Source organism: Epinephelus lanceolatus, chromosome 10 (genome assembly GCF_041903045.1).
Source record: "Epinephelus lanceolatus isolate andai-2023 chromosome 10, ASM4190304v1, whole genome shotgun sequence".
Taxonomy (NCBI): Eukaryota; Metazoa; Chordata; class Actinopteri; order Perciformes; family Serranidae; genus Epinephelus; species Epinephelus lanceolatus.
In genome coordinates, this window is record NC_135743.1 from 43,430,656 (window position 1) to 43,444,126 (window position 13,471).

General features: G+C 42.6%; 1 protein-coding gene and 1 pseudogene across 1 annotated transcript in view; both read left to right on the forward strand.

The window, feature by feature from the left end:
- Positions 1 to 11,688, forward strand: part of snrka (SNF related kinase a) — a 97,968-nt gene extending 86,280 nt beyond the window's left edge. The window contains exons 6-8 of the mRNA XM_033638261.2: positions 5,696 to 5,897; positions 8,934 to 9,040; positions 10,125 to 11,688. Coding sequence (XP_033494152.1) covers positions 5,696 to 5,897; positions 8,934 to 9,040; positions 10,125 to 11,280 — 1,465 coding nt within the window. The 3' untranslated portion in view covers positions 11,281 to 11,688. The remainder of the gene's footprint in view (positions 1 to 5,695; positions 5,898 to 8,933; positions 9,041 to 10,124) is intronic.
- Positions 5,231 to 5,385, forward strand: LOC117265128 (U1 spliceosomal RNA; annotated as a pseudogene).
- Positions 11,689 to 13,471: the final 1,783 nt, after the last annotated feature.

The window sequence follows — 13,471 nt, forward strand, 5'->3', positions numbered from 1 at the left end:
GTTATTTTAAAAGTAATCAAAGTACGTTACTGCGTTACTTTCTAAAAAAGTAACCAGTTACTTTACTGCGTTACTCCTTGAGTAAAGTAACTCAGTTACTTTAAAAGTACTTCCAACATTACTCCCTGAGAAAAGTAACTCAAGCACTTTTAAATTACTTTTGAGTATTTCCTATTGGGCAATGGACCACAGGGAGCTAAGCCTACATTTTTTTGTCTCTTGCCCTTCACTAAGATCCAACTCTCCCATCACAGCCGTCACTTTGACCAGTAGAAACACAGAATGATCTGCTGCCGTAGACAGCTGTATGACAACAACACCCCAGCGTTTTTAATATTTCCTCTAGGGATGTTATCACACAGAGTAAAAGGGGAAATGATGGTGTGAAACAGCAGAGGCACTTTGTCAACCCGCTGAGTTAACGTTACTGTCATTAGCATCAAGCTAGCAAAGAATGATACATCCTCACGGTCGGACATAAAGTAATAACATTAACAAATAACGGTGGGGCTTTTACTCACCACAACTGCAGAGGCTCCCAGCTTCATTTGAAACAAACTACATTATAGACGGTCCGTTATTTATTAATCCCTCTGTGTGTTTATATATTTACTTTTTATCCGCACCGTTGTCTTTGTAAAGTTAACATATCACACTGTCATTTCAAACTCAACACTTGTTTCAAATTAAAAGCCCCTTATAACCTCGGCTGAGAAAATCCCTCCATTTTCTAAATAGACTTTTATTCTGAAACATTTGTCAGAACTTCCTGTGGAAGATACATTAGCTTGACAGTTTACGTATGGCACTTCAAATGTAGCTCCTGCCATCTGCTGGCGTTTTTAGGTGAGTACAACAACATGTCGGCTGGCACATGAACAGACACAGTGACTGAAATAATAGTAAAAGTGATAAAAATAGGACAAGAATAACCTGATGACATCACACACGCCGTGAAAGACGACTGGGGATAATTGGTGAGTACCATCATGTAGCGTGTATCAGGCATAATGCAAGTCCTGAGTCTGAAATATGTCTGTCAGCGAGTCTTACTCCACCTATTGAGACTCCACCATAGACAACGGCAGCATTTCTCCGACCACGTAGCGAGCCACAAGCTCCGTGGCTTCTTTCAGACTGATAGGTTTAACATTATCTCCGTTATTAGTACCAAAGGACAGCCGTTGCTGTTTCGGAACTGAAGGACCAGCGTTCTAAAAGTAACGGAAGTAACTGATGTCTTGTTTGAAAATGTACTTAAGTATTGATTACTCAAACAGCAAACTAACGTGTTAGGTTACTCGTTACTGCAAAAAGTAATTGAAGTACTATAACGCGTTACTTTGTAACCTAGGCTGGATCCCACCATCTTCGAAAATCTCTAAACTGCCTTTCATTTCTAATGTTCCAGAAAAAAATGTTTCAAAGCAGCTGCTTGCTGCTGTGGATAATAACAGCATGTTTGATAAGTTTCAATCTGGTTTCCACCAGTATCACAGGACTGAGACAGCCTTTCTTAAAGTCACCAATGACCTCTTAATGAATGCTGACGCAGGCATGTGCTCAATTCTTTGTGTTTTTTTTTTGAGGAGTTTTTCCTTATCCACTGTGAGGGTCCAAAGGACAGAGGGATGTCGTATGCTGTAAAGCCCTGTGAGGCAAATTGTGATTTGTGATATTGGGCTTTATAAATAAAATTGATTAATTGATTGAATTCTTGTGCTGCAAAACTTAAGTGTGGCCTTTGACACAATTAATCATGGCATTCTTTTAGATAGACTGAAGCACTGGGTGGGCGTGTCTGGTACTGATCTAAACTGGTTAGCTTCATACTTGTCAGACAGGAAGTTTTGTGTGTCCCTTAACCGTGTCATGTCATCCATTTCCCATATCAAGTACATTTTGCCTCAAGGGTCAGTCCTTGGTCCTATCTTGCTCTCATTATACATGCCTCCTTTGGGTGATGTCATCCATCGACACGGTGTCTCTTTCCACTGTTATGCAAATGACACTCAGCTGTACCTCCCTGTTAAACCCACTGACCTCAGCATGCTGAGTTCTCTACAGGACTGTCTATATGCTATCAAAATCTGGATATCGTTAAATTTTCTCCAGCTCAATTCTGATAAAAGCAAAATCCTTGTAATTGGGTCACAGCATATCATGAAACAAATACTGCCATCTATTGGTCACCTGTCTCAACACATAATGCCTGTTGCAAGAAATCTTGGTGTCAAGTTCGATTGTAATTTATGTTTTGCACATGTCACTAAACTTACCCAATCATGCTTTCAACCCCCTTAGAAATATTGCTAAAATAAGATCTATTTTAACTTTTACAGATACAGAAACTGTAATACATGCTTCTGTCTCTTCACATCTTGATTATTGCAACAGCCTCTATTCCTGTCTCAATCACAAAACCTTGCAACAACTTCAGACTTTTCAGAACTCAGCCGCAAGGCTTTTAACCAAAACCAAGAAGCACAACCACATCACACCAGTTTTGGCCTCTTTACATTGGCTCCCTGTTTGTTTTAGGATTGACTTAAAAATCATATTAATTACTTTTAAGGCTCTTCATGGCCTGGTTCCAGATTACATTTCAGACCTGTTGGTCCCTTATGAACCTTTACGTAGTTTGAGATCCTCAGGCACAGGTCTTCTGCTTGTCCCAGAGTCCAGACTGAAGACCAAAGGGGACAGAAGTTTTGCCACCAGGGCCCCGAGGCTCTGGAATGACCTGCCTGAGGATATCAGGCTGCCTGAGTCACTGGCTTCGTTTAAGCCTCTCCTAAAACATACTTCTGTCGGAAAACTTATCCTGACTTTATCTGAGCTGTCTTATTTTATTGCTGTCTTATTAATGTTATTTCCCTTTTATTATCTTGATTTTAGCTTTAGTCTTCCTTATTCTATCTTTCACTAGATGACATTTTGTGACATGCTATTTGTTTTATTGTTCTTGTGTTTTAATTATGTTTAGTTGTATTGTACAGCACTTTGTAACTGTGTTTTGAAAGGTGCAATATTAATAAAGTTTATTTTTATATATTATAACAGAAGCGTTTTCAGTCTGAAGCTGTATAGATTTTCTGTTGTCCTGGCCTAATGTTGGGATTTCGTTGAGCAGTAGCCAGACCTACCTTGTAGTGAGGGAGTAGCAAGCTGACTGGCAGTAGCAGAGCGTAGTAGGCGGGCTGGGGTTTATATTTGAACCATATCCTGAATTAAGACAAGCCTGAGATATTCATAGCATGGGCAGGTACCTATGTGCTACCACCAGGAACCAGTGCAGGGTGCAATTCCTCTCCTCTCCCCTAATTAAAAAGCTATGACAGAATCAGCAGTTACTTAGTGTTGAAAAAGACCAATATACTGGAGGTGCAAATGCAATGGTGGAAATGGTAGTGGTCATGTGCCTTCTGTTCAAGGATTCAGATCAAACACTTCTGAATCAGCTTACTGCACATGGGAATTACTACTTTTATAATGTCCTGTGTGGAGCTGAGTTTGAGAAAATGACCCTGATGATGTCATCAGGGTTATCTTGGTGCGCTCAGTCTGTTGAAATTTCAAACATGATGTCTGCTTTATAATCGGTGATGAGTTTGACAGAACTGGGCATTTTTCCCGGCTAAGAGGGTATAATGAAAGACACTTTTGAGAAATGTAGGATCCAGAGTATTGGGAGCTGGACTCATTATTAGGGAGTGAAAGCCAGATATCTCTGCTTGTGCTGCTTTAATGTTGTCCTTTGTTTTTGAGAATGTATCTTATGAGTACCCCAACTTTATCTTTATCTTTATAGTGCTACACTTAATGTCTGGAGTAGCCCTTTTAAGAGCCGAGAATTTAAATCAAGCAGAGATTCAAAGTCTTACCATGAGATGCTGTGGTTTGTGGCAATGCTCCCCCCTCTGTGTGAAGTTGATTGTACTTGGTAAAAACCAACTTTGAAGTGGACCAGACATTTACTGGACACTTGCAGTGTGTCTCAAATCACATACTTCTATACTAAATACATAATATTTTGAGTGTACAAGTGCGCTAAATGATTTCACACTGCACAGTACAGGAATAAGCAGTGTACTACTGGCAAACTCAAAACGGACCAAAAGTTGAGTGTGTAATGATGGACACTTCTCACCCTCAGTGGTCGCCATCTTCGTGACGTAGCAAACTTCTCAACTTTTGACATGGCGGCCGGGGACAAGGGAACAAGGAGCCTTAGTTAGTTCCACATGTTTTTTACACTACGTAACAATATTGTTGTCTGACAGAAGCCATCAGTAATTCTGGGTCTGTGATGATTTGGTACTGAAAACAATAATGCTAACTTGCTCCTCGCTATGGTAGCACATTTTAATCAGCATTGACGCTGTGGCGTATTTGATTTATGTGTATACCGCCGTCCATTTGCAGTTTGCCATTTAAAAAGGAGATGAAGAAAAAGAAGAGGCGGTAATAAAATTTAAAAAAAAAAAAAAAAGCCATTTTCACTTCCTTATTTAAATTATGCAAGAAGTATGTAGTGTACATAGTGTACTACATTAAAGTGTACTAATGGAAGTATGCAGTTTAAGACACACTCTTGGTTACTGAATATGGGATTGGTGTAGCTCTTGAATAATTATTTTGTTAATTTGGTAGACCTCGTGGCTTTACAGAACATCCAAAAATCCCACATCCAGTAAGCCACTATGTGAGTGGGGCTGACATCACGAAATCCAAACAATAAGCAACCGCAAATCTAAAGTCAACAAAGGAGTTTTATTTACAGAGGGTGTCAACGAAAACATTTTCAATTTTCAACAAAACTTGCTCCAGTGAATGGCTCATGACACTGAGGTATGTGTCTGTGCATCTGAGAAATGTTTTTGTTGTTGTATTAGACTGTCTTTCTGTTTTGTTTTGTTTTTGTTGTTTTTTTTCCCATTGTTTTATAAGTCATAGGTTTGGGTGTAGAATGTTTGTTCAAAAGAAAATCAATAGAAATTTAAATTACAAAAAAAACCCAAACCCTCGATTCAGCGGGATATGTATTTTGATATGTGTTTTTTGTATCAGTCTGTATCCCCATTCACAATTCAGAGGTTTGGCTGGTCCATGAATGCAGCACAGGCAGAGCTCTTCTATTTTTCCTCAGCAGCAGTTTGTGGAGTTTTGAGTTGCAGGGTGACTAATTCCATCACTCGATCAGATGCTAGGATACTGGCAAGTAATCTGGATATTTACCTGGCAGGGAAGATACCATGATTAAGAAGGTGGTTTACTCGGGGCAAGGCTCAGCCATTGCACTCCAAATGTGCTGACCCCAGTGAATTCCCCAAATGTGGGAATCTTGACTGCATAATTTCTGGTAGTGGGGAACTGCGTCCCCATATGGACCAAATATGGTGCATGGACTTCTAGCTGGAGAGGTGCCAGTTGGCCTCCTGGGCACCGCCAAGGTGCCCTTGAGCAAGGCACTGAAAAGCAAGGCATATAAAAAAAAAAATTACCGCGTATGAGCCTGAGAAAAGGTTTTGACTGGTTCATAACTTTGTAAGTCAATTTAGGAGGAAAGATGGTGACCATAAATCTGAGGAGTGTTAGCAGCATATGAGGACCTTTTAATGATCAGGCCAGAGAAAAACTTCAAAATGGATGAAATATTGGACTCAGGGTGTAATCCTCTGTCCTATCTCTGTAGGCAGTCGTGGCCCACCAGAGTGGACATGCATCAGGACATAGAGGACAGTTTGGCAGCATCCTCTATCTCCCACGCTGGAGGCCCCCAGTCCCCAGCCCGCAGTGCAGAAAACCTCCTCAATGGACATCGCTCCAAAGGCATGATGGAGCTGGGCCGACGGAATGAAACAACAGTCACCGACTCTCCAGGTCTACCAGCACCGGTATGCCCATCTTCATCACACTCTGTCTGCAGTTTCATCACTGAGAATAGAAAAGGAATGGGTCTCTGTTTGGATGCACTGAATACTTAAAGGAATACTTCACCCATAAAATGACCACATATATATCAGCTAGTCATGTCATGTTACCTTGAAGTCATGAAGATAACATTTTTCTCACACGCCTCTGCTGAATTAATAATCCAAAAATCGCAATTACTATTGATTAATTGAAGTAAATGGGGACCATGTTTAGAAACAGCTGAGCTATATCAAAATGTCAGTGCTGCTCAAACAGTTGCATTTAGGGATGTGCGATAATATCGGCACATCATCAGCATTTGCTGATTTCGGCTTAAATAAAATGAGTCGCCCAACATGTTTTTTCTTATTTTGCACAATGAACGAAAATCACAAAAATTGAAAAACATTGTATTTCATGTCTCCATCTGCTGATCACAGTATGCATAATATGATGTTAATTCCACTACAGAAGTGACTTGGATCACTAAAATGAGGTGGGGAAAAAAGAGGATATATCATTATCAGTATCGGTTATCTGTCAAATGAGTTGTTGTATATTGGCAAATCAGATATTGGCAAAAAATTCAATATCATTCATCCCTAGTTGAATCGCCTTGCCTTCAGCCCTTTCTTTTTGGAACTAAAAGTGAAACCTATCAATGCTTTCACTTCTAGTCGGCTGGGGCTCAGAGGTAGAGCGGGTCATCCACCAATCGGAAGATCAGCAGTTCGATCCCGGGCTCCTCCAGTCTGCAGTATCCCTGAGCAAGATACTGAACCCCAAATTGCTCCCGATGGCTGTTCCATCGGTGTGTGAGTGTGTTAAAAAAACATGAGTAGCAGGTGGTACCTTGTATGGCAGCCTCAGTCACCAGTGTATGAATGTGTGTGTGAATGTGACTCATAGTGTAAAAAGCACTTTGAGTGGTCGAATGACTACAAAGGCGCTATACAAATGCAGGTCCATTCTAGTGACAGTCAGAAAGGACTGAAGGCAAGGCAGTGCAACTGTTTGGGAAGAACTGAGCATATGACTGGAGAAATTAGACTTGGATTATACTGCACAAATTGTGTGAGAGTTTGTACACTGATGTTTAAATATAGCATTGCTGTTGTTACATGTGATCCCTGTTTACTTAAATTGATCAACAATATTTGGCAGTTTTGGATTCTTTGTTAACCGTGGAGCCATGCATGTAAGACAACGTTTTCTTCATGAATTCAGGGTAACATGGCATGACTAACTTATATACAGTGCCCTCCAAAAGTATTGGAACAGTGAGTCCAATTCATTTACTTTTGTTGTAGACTGAAAACATTTGGGTTTGACATCAAAAGATGAATATGAGACAAGAGATCAACATTTCAGCTTTCATTTCCAGGTATTTACATCTGGATCTGATACACAACTTAGAAGATAGCATTATTTGTAATGGAACACAAAATTTTTAGGTGAGCAAAAGTATTGGAACATATAAACTTAAAATAGATTAAAGTGAATGAGACTTAATATTTAGTTGCAAATCCTTTGCTTTCAATAACTGCATCAAGCCTGTGACCCATTGACATCACCAAACTTTTGCATTCTTCTTTTGTGATGCTTTTCCAGGCTTTCACCGCAGTCTCTTTCAGTTGTTGTTTGTTTTGGGGGGTTACTCCCTTCAGTCTCCTCTTCAGCAGGTAAAATGCATGCTCTATTGGGTTTAAGTCTGGAGACTGACTTGGCCAGTCTAAAACCTTCCACTTCTTTCCCCTGATGAACTCCTTTGTTGTTTTGGCAGTGTGTTTTGGGTCGTTATCTTGCTGCATGATGAAGGATCTCCCAATCAGTTTGGTTGTATCTTTCTTTAAATTAGCAGACAAAATGTTTCTGTAGACTTCTGAGTTCATTTTGCTGCTGCCATCATGTGTTACATCATCAATGAAGATGAAAGAGCCCGTCCCAGAAGAAGCCATGCAAGCCCAAGCCATGACATTACCTCCACCGTGTTTCACAGATGAGCTTGTATGTTTGGGATCATGAGCAGATCCTTTCTTTCTCCAAACTTTCGCCTTTCCATCACTTTGGAAAAAGTTAATCTTTGTCTCATCAGTCCATAAAACTTTTTCCCAGAATTTTTGAGGCTCATCTCTGTACCTTTTGGCAAATTCCAGCCTGGCCTTTCTATTCTTCTTGCTAATGAGTGGTTTGCATCTTCTGGTGTAGCCTCTGTACTTTTGTTCATGAAGTCTTCTGCGAACAGTAGATTGTGATACCTTCACTCCTGCCCTCTGGAGGTTGTTGCTGATGTCACTAACAGTTGTTTTAAGGTCTTTCTTTACAGCTCTCACAATGTTTCTGTCATCAACTGCTGATGTTTTCCTTGGTCTACCTGTTCGACGTCTGTTGCTTAGTACCCCAGTGTTTTTTTTCTTCTTCAGGACATTCCAAATGGTTGTACTGGCTATGGCCAATGTTTGTGCAATGGCTCTGATTGATTGTCCATCTTCTCTCAGATTCACAATTGCTTCTTTTTCACCCATAGACAGCTCTCTGGTTTTCATGTTGGTTCCACCTCTAAATGCAGTCTGCACAGGCAAAACCTATCGTACCCAATCTGAAACTGAGCTCAGACATTCAGTGCTATTTATTGTTTGAATAATCAATGTAATTGGGAAACACCTGGGCAACAAAACACACCTGTCAGTCACATGTTCCAATACTTTTGCTCTCATGAAAAATGGGTGGGTTCAAACAAAAGGTGCTATCTTCTAAGTTGTGTATCAGATCCAGATGTAAATACCTGGAAATGAAAGCTGAAATGTTGATCTCTTGTCCCATATTCATCTTTTGATGTCAAACCCAAATATTTTCAGTCTACAACAAAAATAAAGGAATTGGCCTCACTGTTCCAATACTTTTGGAGGGCACTGTATATATGTGGTCATTGTGTGGGTGAAGTATTCCTTTGAAATCCTGTTTGAATTTATTCTAATGCATGTGGCCGCTCTTTTTGTATTCCGATCTCACTCCAGGGAGCCTGTGCTGCTGCCTCGGGCCCTGCTCCTGGGTCTGCTTCTGGAACCATCAGGGCCGCACCATCCACCTCAGCAGCAGCCAAGCAGAGAACCTGCCTGTTCAGGTCTGACAAATTTGGATTCAGTTTGCAGTTTCAAGTGGAGTGATGTTATTGTGTGTTGGTTTTTACAAAACATTTACATCCATTACTACTGAATGAAAAAGAAGTTAGTATTTATAAAAAAAATGCATACCCCAGACATTCTGACCCTTTCTCAATCAGACGAAGACCTTATATTAGCAAGCCAAAAACTCTGGTCTCTAGGCCCTTTAGAGAATTTAGTGCTGTCTTTGAGGTGGACTTATGTGCCCCCCATATTACCGTGTAAGAGTACTATATTAATGTAAGTAATCCATGTAAAGAGCGTTACGGAGGTGTAGTGGTTAGCACTGTTGCTTCACAGCAAGATGGTTCAGGGTTTGAACCTGAGAGTCAGCTCAGCTGGGGCCCTCTGTATGGAGTTCGCATGTTCACCCTTAGAATACTCAGAAATTCCCTCGAGACAGCGACAAGGCCAAAAAGATTACAGAGGCCCTGTTATTTAAGGATCAGTGTCAGTGTACTTGAACACTGTGCTACACTGTGCAGTTGTGTTATTAAGGAAAATAGAAATATTGGATCGGGACTCGGTATTGGCGGGTACCTAACATTAAATGACTCGGATTTGAAGCAAAAAAAGTTGATAGAGACTTCCCTTTTAAGAAGTACTTGATCTTAGATGCAGCAGAGTTTGCTGTGCGTGGAGCACACATTTTAAATGTCAATATCTCAGTTAATCATGTTCATTTAATTGTGGGAGGCCAGCATTGTGATCCAGATTAATATATTACAGGAATGTCTCTAGAAGTATTTCACATATTTGTGCATTTCAGTGTATTGTATGAACCTTGAAACATAAGGTTATTGTGTACTGACACTACTGAAGAACCTCCATCCCATCGGCACACCTGCTTTGGCACATAGAGTTTTAGAGAGGCAGGGATTAAGCAGGCGGTGGGCCTGGTGTCAGGTCTGTGCAGAGCACTGGAACAAGAACTCACATCACAGTCTGATAACATCCAAAAACAGGAGTCACTCTCATTAGCTCCTGTGACATGAGAAATACTTTCACACCACATTTCACACCACTCGTCTCCTTTTTTCTCAGGGTGGAGGAGGACGAAGAGGAAGAGGAAGAGCAGGACCCCTCTCCCCTCCCAACCCAGGTGATCCTGAGGCGTAAGCCCCCCTCCATCACTAACCGCCTTACCTCCAGGAAAAGTGCCCCGGTGCTCAACCAGATTTTCGAGGAGGAGGGGGAGTCAGACGATGACTTCGACTTGGATGAGGGCCTGCCGCCCAAACTCAGCCGTCTCAAGATGAACATGGCCGGGAACGCTGCCAACCTGAGCTCGGGGGCAGGCTCCTCTTCATCCCCGGGGACCACGCAAAAGCGCTATCACCGACGCAAGAGCCAGGGAAGGGGGTCATCGTGTTCGAGCTCTGAGACCAGTGATGACGACTCAGAAAGCCACCGTAGGCGTCTGGATAAAGACTCAGGCTTCAGTTATGGCTGGAACAGAAGGGACAGCAGCGAGGGGCCACCTGGCAGCTCAGGGGGCAATGGAGGAGGCAGCAGCTCAGGGCAAAGTAAACCTCCAGGAGAGGGAGGCGGAACCTCTGGTCCCGACAGGGGGAGTCCTCCTGGAGGGGGTGGTAATGGAGGAGGAGGGCATGGCGGCAGTGGAGGGGGGAGTGGGGATGGAGGAGGGGGTAATAAAGGACAAGACAGCCCCTCCAGTTGTTGTAACAACAGTAGCACTACTCACCCCTCCCTCAGCTCTGTGTCACGCTCGTCCCGCACGGCGAGCCGCAGCACTGAGCTGATGGAAAGCCTGAAGCTGATGAGTCTGTGCCTCAGCTCCCAGCTGCAGCACCACCGCGGGGGTCGGGGAGGGCGAGGAGGAGGGGGTGGCAAGTTCATCATAGACCCTGGCACCCTCTCAGGAGGGAGCGTGAAAGTCCAGGAGAAATCAGCCTGGAGGATGTGCATTGGCTCCACTGGGAGCGTGGACACCGTCACCCTCCCCACCACCACTGCCCTGCCTCGCACCTACACCGCCCACCGCAAAACAGCGCCACATAGCCCCCCGGGCCTGCCAGGTGGCAGGGTTGCTCACAGCAACCTGAGCGCCTTGAAAAACGGTGTGCTTCAACTACCTCTGTGTGAGAAGACCATCTCTGTGAACATCCAGCGGGGTGGGGGCTCCAGGGACGGCCTGCTCTGTACCTCAGCTCCAGCCAGCTGCTGCCAGGTCATCTGAAGCTGTGCCTCTCAGTCCCCCTACATGTTGGGCTAGTTTAAACACAACCTATTGTGTTAAGCTGGAGCAGATAGCTGAGCTCACATCAGCTCACTATCAACACATCTGCCTTCTGCTGCTGTCGTCACTTTGTTGATTTTAACATTTAGGAGTGTTTCTTTTGATCCCTGTTTTGTGTCCCCCTAATGCCCTCCAGAGAAATGGAACTGATATGTTGTTACAATCTTAAAGGGATAGTTGGGCTTCTTTTCAAATGGGGTTGTATGAGGTACTTATCGATAGTCAGTGTATTACCTACAGTAGATGTCAGTTGGCAAGCTCCCAGTTCGCAGAAGCAGTCGGAGGCTCAGCTATGTACTGCTTTGGATGGTGGTCAGCGGCAAAACATATTTTAGTCACTTAAGAAAAGACATACCTACAAACATTATCAGTCTAACAGGATGATACATTGAGAATATTGTCACTGCTTTAACTTGCCTTTACCTCGCCGTCAGACAGCCCTTTACTTTGGCACTATTTTCTCTAAGCCGTAGAACTTCTGTATTCTTACCTAAAAGCCAAGCTGTGCCACTCTCTGTATTGCACTGCAGGTCAGTTGTTGGGGCCAGAAAGTGCTGCTGCATGATCAGACTAAAACCAAACTTTTTCTGGGCTGTTCAAATAGAAATTAAAACAGCTGTATTTAATTCCACTGAATATAGACCTTAAAACTCCACCTGCAAACTGAGACAACTGGCCATTTAGAGTTAACATTTCTCTCAAAAGGATTATGTGAAACCACCACCCAATAAGCTAGAGAGAAAGAAGAAAACTGCTGTACCCAACTATTTGGTAAAATTAGGCCTAATACCTACAAGTAATGATCCTTCCCAAAGTTCATCTACAGAAACCTTATTACTTCTTTTTCTTCCTCAAGATAGTCAAGTTTGATCGTCTTTTCAGCGCTTTGTCAGTCACTTCTTTTACTATAGTGAGGGTAAAATGGAGCATGAGATGGATAGGCTGTTTGGTGCAGAGTCTGTTGTGATGCGGGCACTGTGCCGGACTGTTGTGGTGGAGAGGGAGCTGAGCCAGAAGGCAAAGCTTCTAATTTACCGGTCCATCTACGTCCCAGTCCTCACCTATGGTCATGAGCTTTAGGTAGTGACAGAAAGAATTAGATTGCTGATATAAGCGGCTGAAGAGTTTCCTCCATACGGTAGCTGGGCTCAGCCTTAGAAATAGGGTGAGGAGCTCAGACATCTGGAGGGAGCTCGGAGTAGAGCCGCTGCTCCTTCGCATTGAAAGGGGCCAGCTAGGGTGGTACGGCCCACTGGTAGGAGGCTCAGAACACGTTGGAAGAATTATATTTCTCATCTGGCCTGGAAACAGATCCTAACCAAGTCCAGGTAGCAGTAGCCCTCTGGGTCTGTGAGCATGAGTTTACAGTTTCAAAAGTTAGTTTCTACTCTTTCTGGCCCTCCGGTTTCCATACAAGTTTCCCCCTCTCTCTTTTTCAGCCTGTACAGTTTCCTTCCACAAAATTTCTTCTTCTATATACTGTGGTTCACAAAGGTATCCTTTTGTCTCCACAGTGAACAGCATTTTATCAGCATTGTCATAATCACTCTGTTTGTTATTTTTTTGTATTTGTTGTCTCTTCCATAATCCACTAAAAGCCTGACCCAAACAGCTGACCTGCAGCACAACATGGAGAGCAGCACAGTTAGGCTTTTGGATAAGAATACAGAAGTTGTACAACTGAGAAAATGTACTGCCAGTGGAAAGGGCTTTCTGATGGCGAGGTAAAGCGGTGAAAATATTCTCAATATAGTGTTCACTTAGACTGATAATGATTTTGTTAGATTTATTTATTTATTTTGATTGAAATATGTTTTGTTGCTGCCCCCTGTCTACAGCAGTACATTGCTGAGCCTACATGGTGGTACTCTGGGAGCGTTTCAGCTAACATCAACTGTATGTAATGCACTGACTATGGATAAGTATGTCATACACCCCCCATTCCAAAAAAAATCCAAGCTATCCATTTAAGAACAGTATGCTGGTTTTAGATCACAGTAAAATGAGGAAGGTTTGATGCTAACTGGTTGTGGGATGGAAAACATAATGGCAGAAAAGCACTTTCTTTAGATTTATTGTGAAGGGAAAAATGCCAGCAAAAAAGTCAAAATATGGAGACAATTTTTTATTT